Source organism: Electrophorus electricus, chromosome 3, assembly GCF_013358815.1.
Source record: "Electrophorus electricus isolate fEleEle1 chromosome 3, fEleEle1.pri, whole genome shotgun sequence".
Classification (NCBI taxonomy): Eukaryota; Metazoa; Chordata; class Actinopteri; order Gymnotiformes; family Gymnotidae; genus Electrophorus; species Electrophorus electricus.
Window position 1 is genome coordinate 2,111,117 of NC_049537.1, and position 15,120 is coordinate 2,126,236.

At 45.1% G+C, this 15,120-nt stretch overlaps 1 protein-coding gene across 1 annotated transcript; it reads right to left on the reverse strand.

Annotated features, from left to right (window-relative positions):
* Positions 1-250: 250 nt before the first annotated feature.
* scinla (scinderin like a) lies at positions 251-10,579 on the reverse strand. Its single transcript, XM_027028932.2, has 17 exons — positions 10,420-10,579; positions 7,743-7,928; positions 7,367-7,521; positions 6,266-6,427; positions 5,923-6,072; positions 5,300-5,386; positions 4,770-4,902; positions 4,447-4,535; positions 3,704-3,919; positions 3,245-3,378; positions 3,067-3,157; positions 2,596-2,766; positions 2,276-2,450; positions 1,631-1,746; positions 1,357-1,434; positions 1,141-1,201; positions 251-978 (listed from the first exon to the last, which is right to left on the reverse strand). Exons 2-17 carry the CDS (start codon positions 7,921-7,923, stop codon positions 818-820), a joined length of 2,160 nt encoding a protein of 719 aa, XP_026884733.2. The 5' UTR covers positions 7,924-7,928; positions 10,420-10,579; the 3' UTR covers positions 251-817.
* Positions 10,580-15,120: the final 4,541 nt, after the last annotated feature.

Sequence of the window (15,120 nt, forward strand, 5' to 3'; positions counted from 1 at the left end):
AACAGAATGAAGAAGAATAAAAATAAAATGATGATTAAAAATGATGTTAAGAATTTTCTTGGTTCTGAGCAGTGGTATCACAGTAAAGTCATAGACTTTTCTCATATTGCTAACTGCCTAAAAAACTGATAACAAGTGAATTGTGTGTGTGTGTGTGTGTGTGTGTGTGTGTGTGTGTGTGTGTGTGTGTGTAAGCTCATGTACATCCACCATAAAATAACCGTTATGACCAATAAATCCCACCACTCCAGAAAGGCAATAGTAGGTGTTTATTCCAGACAGGCAGTCCTCTCATACTTCAGTTTCTCAAACATGTGCAGAAATAACACATTGGTTTGCATATTTGTATATTGTGTATTTGGTATATTTATTTTACATCATTTTTGCAATATGATCGCACTGATATTTGAAATTAAAGATCAACATTCTGTTTATTTTTTATTTATCTGAGTTCAAATTCCCATCCCATCCCATATTTTCATTTCCAATCAAGTAAGTTATATTTGTTTTTGACATAAAAAAATAAAAAAATAAAAACACATATATGTAACCTGACACATAAAAACTCCTGTATATAAAACATAAGGCAAAGCAGTGTTTTTCTTCCTCAAAAGGGTATAACCAGTATTCAAACACAGTGTGTGCAGTGGCCAGGGAGAGGATGCTTCACACTGTTCAATGCTGTTCAGAAGTTCCAGACCATACTGTGGCAGCAAAGACCACTTGGGAATATTCTGGAAGCCATACAAGAGGACGTGTGTGTGTGCACCTGCATGTGTGTGTGTGTGTTTGTGTGTGTTTGTGTGAGTGCGCGCATTCAGAAACGAGCGCGGATGCGTTCCAGAGGGTCTTTGTCCCACATCTTGGGGTCCCAGGCCTGGAACCATCCTGTAAAGGTGGGAGGCTCCGAGCCCTGCTTCACAGTGCTAATGGGGGTGCCATGGCGACCAGCAGGGTCTGACTCCAGGTAGTCTTTGGCTGAGGGAAGACATAAAGGTGTTTACATGGCTCGTCTACCCTTTGAAGAGTTAGAGTGTTACATGTTGAAATGTTTGTATATAACTGATTCTGGTCTAAGTAAAATAACTTAACAGTCCAAATGTGGGTTACATTGTTCTAACAAGCCATTTTGTACTTTACCTATTTTAGAGGCCCCAGTCCTCTCCACCTCATTAGCATCATTGCCAATCCAGAGGAAAATCTGAGGACGGAGGAGAATGAAAACTTATTCAAGCACAGGAAGCTTTATTATAAAAACAGGAAGTGAGGGAGGGGCCCGCATCAGTGCTCTGCCAGCCGACTGCAGCAGTGTGGAAGTGGAGAACTAGAGTGTGTTGGTAGAGTGTGTGGGAGCACCTGGTTCCACGTGTCCAGAAGCATGACATCATCGGTAGCCAAATCCACCTGAGTGAAGTCACCTGGCACTTCCTCTACCTACAGGACGGGGAGAGATGAAAGAAAGAGGATAGAGAAGAAGAGAGACAAAGAGAGAGAGAGAGAGAGAGAAACAAATGGAGAGGAAGGGTGGGTTGGGGTGGGACTGTAGTTACTGCCCAAGCCAAGGTCAGGGCAGATGACTGGGTAGCTAGTGCCAATTTAGCCCACCCACTGCTGTTTGTTCTGCACTCACTATGAGACGACCAGTCTTGTTGGAGCAGCCAAACAGGCGAGGAGGCTTAACAGTCTTCTGCAGACTGCTGGAGGTCTGATAATCCTTCTTTCCACCAAGGGTAGACCAGAAGCCCACTAAAAACAGAGAGAAAGGGCAAGAGAGAAAGAGAGAAACAGGGGGAGAGAGAGTGCAATGAACAACTTCAGAAATGAAGCAGCAGTATTGTTTAATTAAACATGCTGGTCTAGGAGAATTCTGCAGCAAGTCTGAACTGACAGTATGTGAAGTGGTTTTACACAGCTGCACCTTCCGCAGAGAGAGAAAAAAAAAAACAGGAAGTTTCATCTGCTATGATTTCATAGTGAAAAAGATTTCCTGCATCTACCCACAGAAGTGGTTTAACTGTTAAAGGCCTGCTTCACGCTTCTAGCCACCATGACTTCATCTTCCATTTGTCCTCAGCCCTCAACTGCCTAACGTTTTCAGACCATTTTGTTTTAAACAATAATCAATAATCAAATAACAAAACTGTAAAAAAATTAAAAACAAAAAAAAAAACATTTATAAAACAGTGCTGGGTCGCTGATCTGAAGTGCAAAACGTCGATTCACTTTAAAGGTTAAAGCTCTAAACCGCTGGGAAGTTGAAGGCGGAGTCACACACCTGGCTCCTTGCCTTCCGCCACCTCAGTGGCTCTGCCCCCCAGGAAGCTGCATACGGATTTTCCAGCAGACATCTCTTCCTCTGAGGCTCCAACTCCTCTCCACAGGAACAAGGAGTCAGGGCTCTTAAGGACAAACACGTCACTGGAGTTCAGATTGGCTGCAGAGCACTCCACCTGAGAAGAAGGAGAAAAGAGTGAGAAAAGAGCGAGAAAACCTTCAGCCTCTACAGAAATTCAATGCAGAACACTGACTGACAATCGACTGAACTCGAGTAGCTATGATGTGATTGGTCAGGAGCTGTTGGTGGGCGTGGCTAACCTCCACAGCACGAGTGGCACGGGTGGAGCTCTGGCGGATGTGGAAGAGACGTGTGCTGCCTGGCTTGCTCTGACCGCCTTTCCGTGATGTCCCGCCCAGGAAGATGATCATTGGCTTGCCCTTAAACAGGCTCATCAAATGGGGTGGTTCCTGGCCTTGAGTGACACGCACCTGTGACGATCATCACACAGCAGCATTGTGAAAATTTCACACCCTAAATGTTAAGACCATGCATTAACCAACCAGAGATGCCATCAACCAACCAGCAGGAAAGTATCTCCTGGGACACTTTAGAAATTCAGAATATATTTGAAAACATTTATAGAAAGTGGTTGTCAATCACAAACCAAGCGATTTCCATATCAGAACATGCTCGAGTTCTGGGCGAGTTAGAACAGGGACACAAACAGCTTATGCACACTGCCAGTGAAAAGCACATCCCATCACTGAGCTGGTGCAAGCAGTGCTAACCTGGACAGGAGATCCCCCCATGGAGTCGTCCAGTTTCACTGTTAAAAACGCGGACGCGGCCAGCTCATCTTGGGTGCATTTCAGTCCCTGCCTGCCACCAACAAGCCAGAGCCAGTAAGAGTTGAGGGTCACTTAAGGAGAATAAGAAGCCTGGAGGATTATGAGTGGAGTCCCTCACCAGGTGTAGATGATATGATGCTCTTTGCCTCCCTGATGGTAGCTGTATAAGACCAGGTAGCAGTCTCCACCGTAGAAGTGCCCGTAGGTGGAGGGGTCCACAGGGACCTTATCTCCACCTTCAACACGCCACACCTGCAGAGGTAAACCTCGATGAAAAACTCTAATCCAAACACACAACTTATGAAAGACTGAGAAATATCAGGTCTGTTAATCAGGTTGTGCTAACACCGATCACTGACCTCAATTAGGCTAGGATGAACTCATGTTTACGTGAAAGATGCAATAATCAGAAATCTGACATAATTCCATAATCTGACCATAAATTTCAATAATCTGACCATAAATGTTCAACATTACATGTAAATTCGCTGAGTGATATTCAGAAATCCGACCTGTAAAAAAAAAAAAAAAAGCCCAACCCCCTGAAGAAGCAGGTAGGATGGGCAGTCGTGCTCACCTGGACCTTGCCGGAGCCGTTGTCCACCATGGCGTGCTGCGCTGCCATGGCTCTGTTGGAGTGGAGGGTGGAGGCATCAAAGGGGATCTGCTCCACCCGGGCAATCCGTCCAATGACGTAGGCCTTCCCCGGACCTGTGCTCTGGTCCTTATCCCTCCAGTTACTGAAGAACTGCTTAAACAGGGTGGTCTCACCTCCGCCAGGGACCACCTGGATCTAATCCCAGAAGGGTTGGACAGATTAGATTGACTTCACTTCTTAATCTGCAAGAATCGGTGGGGGGGGGTACCAAAGATTTATTTTGAGAACACTTTGGATTTTAGCTCTCACTAATAGAGCTACTCTGAGGGGAAAGAAGTGTCTCAGTGATGATCTTGGACTCTGTAATCAGGATTATTTTAGGAACTGTATTTTATAATTAAATTGCATTAACATATCACGAAGGTTTTTACAAGAAGTCCCTACTGCCAGTCACTTGTTCTGCACACAGACAGATAGGCTAAACACCATGTGGGTGTGTCTGTAGAGGGAGGGGCTTTGCAGAAACAGCTGGATGGAGGGCGTGGCATTGAAGAGGGAGATTATACTTCTTTGGTGCTTAATCTGACAGAACTGTAAAAATTAATCACAACAGCTTTAGTATTAATAACTAAATAATAATCCCTGGTGTTTATTAATTCTGTTATAGCGCTGGTTACGGTTCCCCCGACAAGCTTGAGAAGGACGGTGGACTCCATCTTTACCTGCGTGTTTTTAGGGTAGTTCTTCTCATGGATGAACTGCTCTGCGGCCTTCATGGCTGCCTTTCGTTCTGCTCCGTTGGCAGAAGGTCCTTGGGGGAGAAAAAAGACCCGTGTGTCAGAAATCAGCCCAAACGTTCCTCCGATTATGGTCAGTCAGGGAAGCGTTCGGTCCGCAACTCCGTGATCTTCAGCTCAGTCCGATCCTGTCCGTCACCGCCGGAGCCAGCGCAGGCGTTCGAGGGCTGTAGAGCTCTGGGTAGCCAGCCTAAACGTGCTGTGATGCATTGGCAGTGTTTGAGGTGTGCCGGAGTTGTGAGGTTTACCTTTCCACACGAAGATTTTGCCATCAGCTCCGTTGTCGAGGATGTAGCACTCGCTGGGGGAGAGCATCTCCTGTTTAAAGGGGCTGCTCTCAGCCACCACAGAGGCTTTCATAGACCCTGCAGCATCAGAAACCTGCCACACACCCAAACGGACACGACTGTCAACCAGTGACACCAACACGGTTAATTAAATAACCGTGTGGAAAGTCGAAATGACAATTCCAAAGAAAATCACACACAAAGCCTTTCTCACACAAATACAGACATACACACACACTCACACATATGCATGCGCACACACAAACACTCACACACATGCATGCGCGCGCACACACACACACACACACACACACATGCACTCACACACATGCATGCGCAAACACACACAAACACTCACACACACATACACACACACAAACACTCACACACACGCATGCGCAAGCACACACACACACACACACACACTCTCTTTCTCTTTCTCTCCCTCTCTCATACTCACACACACACAGAAATATTACCAGTGTGTTTACCATGTAAAGTCTGCCCTTCTTATTGACTCTCTCAAAAGTCTCGTCATCCTGACTTCCTGCTGGTATGCTGGGTTTAGGACCTAGAACCTAAAAATAAACAACACATTTAAAAAACCCTTCCGGTACTTTAAGAGCTCAGCTTGGGCATGATTAAGACTTTTCTTTCAGATAAGCTTCACTCAAACAATACCCACAAACACATGAGGGAAGCCCAGTCAACTGAGGTCCATCGAGGGACCACAATAAAGTTACATGTTACAGTATAGTTACATGTTACACTATAGTTACATGTTTCTATGAAACCCGAAGCCGCCTCAATGCCTATAAATCCATTTGTCAGAATCATATAATTGTGACTCCGATGTTAAATGCCTTTTCCTCACTGTGTTTGTGAGTGTAGGAAAAAAAGAATAAATGGACTTCGTGGCCTGTTTTATAACTGTGCATAAATAAACTGCTTTCAAGCAGCCACCCCTGTGCTTCTGACGGTCTTTCTGTGTTTCTGATGGTCTCTCTGTTTCTGACGGTCTCTCTGTGTTTCTGACAGTCTCTCTGTGTTTCTGGTGGTCTCAGTGTGTTTCTGACGGTCTCTCTGTGTTTCCGAGCATTGACTGAATGCTCACATCGATGATGGCCTGAACCTCTGAGCCGTCCTCCACCATCTGCAGCTTGGCACGTCCATTCCTTTCATTATCACGGATGTCAACGGCCACCTGAGACGCTTTTAGACGCTCAAAATGGTTACATTCACTGCCACACCACTGGTAAATGTCCTGGACACAATAAAACCCAACAAAGACAAAACACACCAAAAACATATTTCATAGTCAGAACAGATGGCCTTGTGTAATTGCTATTACTTTTTAATTATGATGGTCATTATATATAAACACAATATAAACACAGGTGAATGAGATCAGCTGATTCAGCCCTGCAGCTGCCTCCTGCGGCCCTCAGGACCCTGACCTTGCCCAGGTCCACGATGAAGCAGTCACCCCGGTTGAAACTGCTCCAGGACAGGGGCACCTCGGTTGCCCGGATCACCCTGCGCCCTTTGACATGGAGCAGGCGCTTCACGTCCACGTCGTTAGTCACCACGTGGTGGAAGCCCGATGCCACACCACCTTGCTGCATGCATGGGGGGAAGGGAGCCATCAGTGCACCTCAACATCCGGTCTGAGAGCACGCTTGTTCTCTCACTGCAACGCTGTTGCTACGACTTGAAACACGCTATTCTTTCATTTCCGAACACTACATTTTGTTCTGTGGTGGTGGTTTCTATGGTAATGATTTTCTATACTCTCTGTGTTCTCTGAGGCCTGTGTTTTTAGCACACGGGGGAATCGCAGACTCCGAGCAGGAGTGTGTATGGTGCAGTAGCATTCACTTTTTCCAGACGCCTGCTTGCCCACCATGTTTCCCAACCCAGAAGTCCTGCTATTTCTAGAGCCCAATTATCTCACAGGAATCAAAAGCAGATGTGGTCACAAAATTACCATAGAAATGGTTGCCATGGACAAAGCATGACACAGTCTTGCATGTTTACTCCAGCAACGAGATGAAAGGCCTTATACGACCCCACTAACACTGCGTTCCCTGGGCTGTCTTACGTTTGTTTCCATAACGACAGGGAACGTCTCTGACAGAGGAAGTGCCAGGCTGTCCTGACACTCTCACATGGAATGAGGAAGTCAGAGCAAGTCTGGGCTCGGCCAGCTGCTCCGTGTTTATATTGAGCATTTGGTTGCAGTTTGTTGGATAAGTCAGAAATAGCAAATACAGCTCAGAAGGAACACGTGTTTACAATTCAGCACGAAAACCAGCTGGAAAATAAGGAAATCTCAGCTGCACCTTCACAAGGATTACATTTACCTGACACTTTTATCCAAAGTGACTTATCACTGAGTACAACTTGAGTAATTGAGGGTTAAGGGTCTTGCTCAGGGGCCCCACCAGGAGCAACTTGGCAGTGGTGGGGCTTGAACCAGCAACCTTCTGATTACAAGTCAAGTACCTTAACCACTGAGCTACAACCAGTGCTTAGAATACATTAGATTAGAATACTACCTTGTACTTAATGCCGGATTTGAAGTATCCAAGGAAGGTCAGGGACTCATTGTTCTGGACCTCCCGGAATTGAACCGGGCTGCCGCCCAGGAAGTCATCCAGCTGTGCGCCAAAGATGGCGGCAGCTCCACTCTCATCCTGGGAGCACTCGTTTCCTGCCGAACACACGTGAAACAGCGATTCAAAAAGCTCTCCGTTTGTGTGATCGTTGTGTAGCTACAGACAGACAGACAGACATGACACTGTATGTACTTTTGACACTGTACTTTTGTAAGTCGCTCTGGATAAGGGTGTCTGTTAAATGCCGTAAATGTAAATGTACTTGTACATGTATGTTTGAAGAAAAATAAAACCATACAGAGAAGTCCAATCTCACCCAGCCAGGTGTGGATGGAGTAGGATGGAGCAGGGGTGGTGAAGATCAGCACGTAGGCATCACCGGTGTAGAAGTTGCCATGGAGCTGCTTAGGAACTGGCTTCAGGTCCATCTTCTCCACCCGCCACACCTTGAGACCAGGTTCCTTACCCACTGCCTGGAACTCCTTATGGACCACCATGATTTCTGTGGATGCGAACACATTACTTCTGCTGTTTATAACAGTGCACAGCTGTGAGGTTGGCTGAGATCATTCCAAAGTACTCATATGTGTGTCAGGTGTGTGTATGTAATCTCAAAAGAGCTTTGTTGAGTCCCACTGGGAGGACATGAGAGTATCCGTGTGCACCTGCACAGGTAAACAGACACGTATTTTATACTCAGAGACTCGTGAAGTAGTAGGTGCATGGATTCCTAGAGAACACAGCAGGTTTTTGGGTGTTCCGTGCAGCAGCAGAAAAAATTAGGAAAATGGATGAAAAAATATGTAATAGAAATCCTAAAAGAAAGATGGAAAGTCCGGAAGTGCAAATACACAGAATACTACAGATGGAGCTGGAATGGAACACATTCTGGAAACATATCAAGCCAAGACATCCCCTCCTCCCTGGCAAAACACTGGCCTGGTCAGCCTGACAACGACCTAAAATAGTCCGGAAAAGCCCAAGACTCCACAGTGTTTGTCAACACAGCACGGTTGATAGGCGCGACCATCAACCAGCGCTACTGTGAACAGACAGGAAGTCGCACATCTCTGTGTGCACGGTTAAGATAAATATTGTGCTAACCGCCTAATCAAACAGTTTAGGTCAAAGTAATTGTACAGAAAGTTTTTAAAAATGAATCTTTATTATGCACTTGTATAAACTATTTAAAACAATCGTGTTGAACACAACAATAGGTTTATACAGCTCCAGAAAGAAAAGAGACCACAATTTTTTCTTAGCTCAACATCCACATATACAGCAGCCATTCCATTCAAGTGTTTGTTCAATTCCTTCACAGACACACCTCATTCTACTTAATGAGATGCTGAATAGGTGATCACCTTAACAAAATCCTATTCTAACGAGCAACAGTATAAAACCCTCTGCTGCTGAAAAGATGGGTTCAATTGTAGCTTTACTGGCAGAGGGATGCAGTGAGCGTCAGGTTGCTTCTATCTTGAAAATTTCAAAAACTACGGTTCATAAGAACAAGGTCGAGTAGCAAACACATGGGACAACATCAGCTACAGACTGGCAGAGGTCGAAAACAACTCTCTAACGACTGTGATGATCACCACCTCATTCGAATGTCACTTAACCGTAAGATGACGTCAAGTGACCTACAAAAACAATGGCACGCAGCTGCTGGGGTGAATTGCACAGCGAGGACCGTTCTAAACAGGCTTCTGGAGGCGGGTCTGAAGTCGTGCAAAGCTAGAAAAAAGCCCTTCATCAATGAGAAGCAAAGAAGAGCCAGACTGAAGTTTGCAAAAGACCATAAGGATTGGACCGTAGAGGACTGGAGTAAGGTCAACTTCTCTGAGGAGTGCAATTTTCAGCTTTGTCCAACACCTGGTCATGTAATGGTTAGACGGAGGCCTCTGGAATGTCATCAAGAGGAAGATGGATGGTCACATGCCATCAAACAAAGCTGAGCTCCTGGAATGTTGCTGGAGTGTTGTAAAGTTACCCAACACCAATGTGAAAGACTGGTGGAAAGCATGCCAAGACGCATGAAAGCTGTGAAATGAGGGTTATTCGCCAAATATTGATTTCTTGACAGATCCTAAGTTGAAATATTAGTACTGTGTTGTGTATAAATGAATCAGAGCTTGTTTTCTTTGCATTATTTGTGGTCTGAAATTTCTGTAACTGTTTTGTTATTTTGACCATAAGTCATTTTCATAAAAAAAAAAATCAAACATGCTCTAAAATACAATATTTTATCTGGAATTTGAAAGAAATGTTGCCAGTTTATAGAATAAAACAAAACTGTTCAAAACTTGTCAAACACATACCCATCAGTTGTAAAACTAGAGAAACTGACAATTTTGTAGTGGTCTCTCTTTTTTTTTTCCGGAGCTGTATTTAATTTTGCTTTAAATACAGTAATGATAACTGAACAATTAACTAACAGTGCAAAGGGATTAACAATCTGCAGGTTTACTTCTCCAGGTTTACGATCAGATTCACACTAAAGTTACAAAGAACGAAGTGATTCGGGTACGAGAATCCGCCTCAACCCCCTCAAAGTACATATAAAATAATCACATATATATATAGCAATGTTACAATGGACTTTTAACATTGCGCTGTAGAATAAGCACGATCGCAGCGTTAATTGAGCGAGCAAATACAGAACAAAAACCAATCAATGCTGAAACAAATCGCGGAGTAGTTTTTTATTCTAAATAACAGTGTACGTACAATTCTCTTCAAGAAAAGGGACGAGAGCAGCCTTTCTAGTGGGAGCGACAGATCAGAAAAAGTCTAGACTACATCGAACACTAACTATTGCTGGGATATTTGTATATGTTACACCTTTTCACAGCACCATCACATCTGTAGCAGATTCGTGTTAAAATAAGGATGAAACAGATAGAGATCATTAATAATGACGCCTAGCTTTACGCTGCTGCCACGGAAGAGACGCATTACGCTTATGAAAAGAAGAGTTTTTAATGACTTGCCTGGCTTGTTCGTTGAGGATAAATGGCTTTTGAGACGTCCGGGTTGAAAAGCTGCGGCTGGAAGAACAAATACCTAAGATTCTGCAAAATGACGGTGAATTGACGAGCGCTTTATAGGTTCAAGGGTTTCGGGAGGAGACACACTGCAGCCAATACCAAGCGTATGTCCCCGACGCTCCTCTAGGCGGCGCTGCCACGGGGTGCCAAGGCTTATATAACAATACCACATCTCACTCGAAAACAGTCCAATAGCCTACTAAAGCTTGTCATTTTTAAACTAACAAAAAGCGCTCTTAATCGGTTCTAGCCAATAAATTAAATTGTTAAATTGTAATAAACCTTGTATTATTCAAATTAGAACTGGCTGCCTACTCATTTTTGACAGTCTAGCTTTAGGTTATTAAGGTGCTTTAGGGTATTAAGTAATACTGGCAGCTCTTTGACAAGTTCATGCCCATTAGGTGAGGCTGTATTCAGGATCGGGGTACGTATAGCTACTGATGTCCCGTGAATCCGTTTATTTTTCATGCGGATTAAGGGACAATAGGCCATTACTCTCTTCTCCTTACTTTTTCTTCCACTCTTCTTGTTTCCAGTATCTCCTTTCCAACACCCTCTTACTGTATTTCATTCTTTCTACACTTCTGTTTTTTCTTAATCTTCCAGCCAAGAGCAGGCGCAGAGCATGACTCCGCGTGCAGGCCAGGCACATCCCCGTCACACACCTGGCCATGAGCCGCAGTGGCTCAGCAGGGCATAGACAGCCCTGGCTCTATTCCACATCCACCCAGGACCGCAGCCCTGGGTGTAGATGCTTCCCTTCAACAACCACCACAGCCTCCACTCACATTCCTGTACTCTGCTAAGCATATGGCTTAGCTCCATGGCTTATAAAATAGGACATCAAAGTCTGCTTGCAAAGTACAGAAAATCACACATTCAGTGTTTTGACAGTGCAGGGTCTCTTTTACATATTTCTTGTGTAAATTCGCAACAGATTTAGGAACAGAACTGCTTCACTTTAGATGACTCACATGGATGAATGTCTGGTGTCAGTGGAGACACTGAGTCAGAGCTGTAGTAGCCAAAAACAGAGCCCTGTTGCTACCTCTGTCCATGCTGAGGGGTTTCCTAGCCTGCATAGTTCAGCACTCTTTCCTCACAACCTCTCATGAAACAGGACGGACACATCTAGTCCTTTCCTTATAAAACTGCTGCACTTTCTGCCCTCAGGAAGGAAATCAATATTAAGGGAAACACTCGCAAGAGTATATGACTAACCTTTTTCACTTCTTCACTGAAAAAAGAAGGAATGTCTGCTAAAACATATGTAAAAATACTTCCTTGCAAATGCCCACACTCCACCATTGTCCTGTAGACCCACGAAAGGCATCACACTACAAGATACAGAAATGCTTATTTTGAGAGAAAGAACTGGGACCCATGGGGGCAGGTGTGCAGGTGTGGGCAGGTGTGCAGGTGTGGGCAGTGCTGAAGACTGTAAACATAACACGATTTTGAATGAAACACCTTTGCACTCTTGCGTGTTTCCGTCTCCTGTGGTGGTTGTGTGAGGCGGAGTGGTGATGTCCTTAACAGGGTGTGTTTCCTGTGTTCCCGTACCAGGAGCACTGGAGGAAGCTCCAGTTCCTGGCACTCTGCAGCATGGCAGAGTGCAGATCAATCCGTGTGTTCCCGGGAATGGGACTGGAATGGTCAGTGGTCTGTGAATACTAGAGCCTAAACCTCTCACAGAAAGCTCAGCACCTTTTGACCACTGTCTCTTGACTGTGCGCACACACACACACAACAAAGAAGTTTTTACTTTACAAAAGTTAACTGAACATGATCTTGACACCAGGACTCGGTGCGCGCAGGTTTAGTAAGGAGTGGTGGTAACCTGTCGCCCAGGCTGTGTGTGAACATGCGGATTCATCGCAGAGGATCAGATTCCAGTTTCTCTTATTTCCTGACGTTTTGGCTCATCACCACGACGACGCTCATGGCAGGAGGGCGCCTGGCAAACTAGGCTTCGCTCCAGGTGAACCCTGCGCTGTCACTGCTCCCGCACAGCGACGGGTCTCAGAGGCTGTTCTGGTGAATATGAACGGGAAAAATTCACCTCATCCACTGTTTCACTTGGCTCATATGCTGGAAGCATGATGTAAAATGTTCCTGTTGTACTTCCAAGACACCAAATCAAACACCACACACACACACACACACACACACACACAACCTAAATGGTTGCCTGGAATGAACGATATGGGAGCTGTGATGTTCCCAAGAGTCCTACAACTCGATGGTGGTTTATCGAGGCATCCACTCATGAGCCCAGTCACCACTAAAGTGTGGAAAGCATTGTTAAAACAGCCTGCGAGTTGCCATTAAAAGGCATTCGGAATAGAGAGATGCATTGTGTCTGAAATTCAGAGCAGCACATTATGTAACGATGCAACAGCATCACACTCGGGTGCTAAAGAATACGATTTATTGCATGGTATTTGTAAACAAGTGCTCAAGCTTGCTGTGAGAGAGAAGCAGTAAACACATTAGCCACACCTCCCACCTGCCTGACAAATTATGTACGCATTGTCAAATGCTGAACACGTTAAAGTAAGACTCGCCTAAGAGGAAAGAAAGAAACTAACAAAAACAACAGGAGAAATGAGATTACAATATGAAACAGTCTGAAAAAAAAAAGTGAAAAACATGACGTACAATGAACAATAGGAAGCAGAGGATCATGGGTCAAGCGATAGTTCGGATAAAAGTACCAGACTTCTTCCCTCACTGCAGGTGAGTGTGCACCTCGGGTTGGCGCCAGACCCGGCGTGGAGTCGGCCTGCGTGTTCCCAGGCTGTCAGACCTAAGGTCGGAACTGGTGCCCTGAAGCTCTCTGAACCTCTCCATGTAGGACAACCTGGTCTTCAAACGAGTGACCTCTGATTCCTGAGAGGAAAAGATGGAAGCCAGAGCTGCTGACGCTGGTCAGCTAAACCCCTCTAGATATATTCACTAGCTTTGTGCTGCTGCCTGTTTCTGCCGGAATGCTGTCATGAAAGAGATTCTTAATCACAATAAGAATTTATCCTGGAATTTATCCTAAATTAAGCTTAATAAGTAAATAATAAAACTAGCTACTCTGCTACTGAAAGTGCCCTTGTTAGGTGTTAGGTGCCTACCTAACACCACTGTGGGTGACACAGAGTTCGTACAGAGCAGAGGGGTGCCATCTGAGCCTGACCTTCAGCAGAAGAGCCTCTCTGGTGTACTGTAGAAGCTGCTCGCGCGTGCGCAGCTCGGCCAGCAGGGCGGCGCTCTTGAGGTTGGCCTGGTCCAACTGAGCTCTGCTGTACTGCACTTCCTCAGGCTGGTGGAGCTGGGAGCGTCGCAGAGTGCTGGCCAGACAGTCAGTGGCCTTCACCACCTCAGCGTGACTCCCCTGGATAGCACAAAGCTGACACAGAACACACACACACATACACCGTTATAACACACAGCATCACATTATGCATGTGCATTCAGAAATGCTTCAACACCTCACTTTGACTGTCCTGGATAACACATAGCTGACACACTACACACATTTCACGTGCACGCACACACATACATCACCATATTATACATGTGCACATTCAGACACACTTACTGTGATGGAGGCAGTCACTTAGAAAGGTCCCACTTCTTTGCAACCTCAAATTGCACTAGTGACTCACTACTGCACTATTTTTGCACGCCATTTTTCTGAGTTATTGCTTTGTTTTTTGTCCGTATACTGTTTAGACAGTTCTAATACGCTTATGTGTATATTTGTCTATAGAGAGCACGTTCACATAATACTCTACCAGTACAATTCCTGTCTGTGTGCATGTGTGGGTATTCATTGCTCTTTAGCGAATTAGAGGCCACTGTATCCATATTGGTTGCCTGTAAACAATGTGTAAATAACAACTCTTTATGATGTGCAGGGCTAAATCCAGACATCCCGATGACTTTTATAAAAACTCTCTGGCAAATTTCCTGAGATTATGCAAGTGACTGTGACATAGCTGCTTAATCTCACAACAAACCAGCTGCTTAAGACAGCAGGAGATATTTTCTCACCTGTTTCCATGTCACTTGTAGTTGCATTCTGGTCAGGTGGATGTACAGATTGTGGAGAGAATGTCTCATTAGTCTGTTTTGGTTTTATTTCTTTGTCAGGGAGGGAAAGATTTGTTGGCCATTCATCCTCCATAGATGTTTCGGGAGAAACATTTATACATCTACTATTTTGCATAACTTGTACATATGTGCATATATAGTTATTAAAATAATGCACTATATTTGAATGTGTATGTGTTAGCATTAACAAAAAAAAGGTGACTCAGGTGTTGGTGCTGCAAGACTGCGAGCTGCAGTCCCAGATTTTCTTGGCAGAGCTGGGCATTCTCCTCCAACGCTGCAGTGAGTGTGTCACAATGGCTGTGTGTCCTGCAACGCTGCAGGGTGAGTGTGTCACAATGGCTGCGTTTGTCCTGCAACGCTGCAGTGAGTGTGTCACAATGGCTGCGTGTGTCCTCCAACGCTGCAGGGTGAGTGTGTCACAATGGCTGCGTTTGTCCTGCAATGCTGCAGTGAGTGTGTCACAATGGCTGCGTGTGTCCTCCAACGCTGCAGCGTGAGTGTGTCACAATGGCTGCGTTTGTCCTGCAACGC

Excerpts from the sequence above, each read along its gene's own strand:
- scinla (XM_027028932.2), bottom strand. The coding sequence starts at position 7,923 with ATGGTGGTCCATAAGGAGTTCCAGGCAGTGGGTAAGGAACCTGGTCTC. Across the intron at positions 4,903-5,299 it reads AGAAGGGCAGACTTTACATG|GTTTCTGATGCTGCAGGGTC; the intron begins GTAAACACACTG and ends GGTGTGTGGCAG. Across the intron at positions 3,920-4,446 it reads ACTACCCTAAAAACACGCAG|ATCCAGGTGGTCCCTGGCGG; the intron begins GTAAAGATGGAG and ends TTCTGGGATTAG.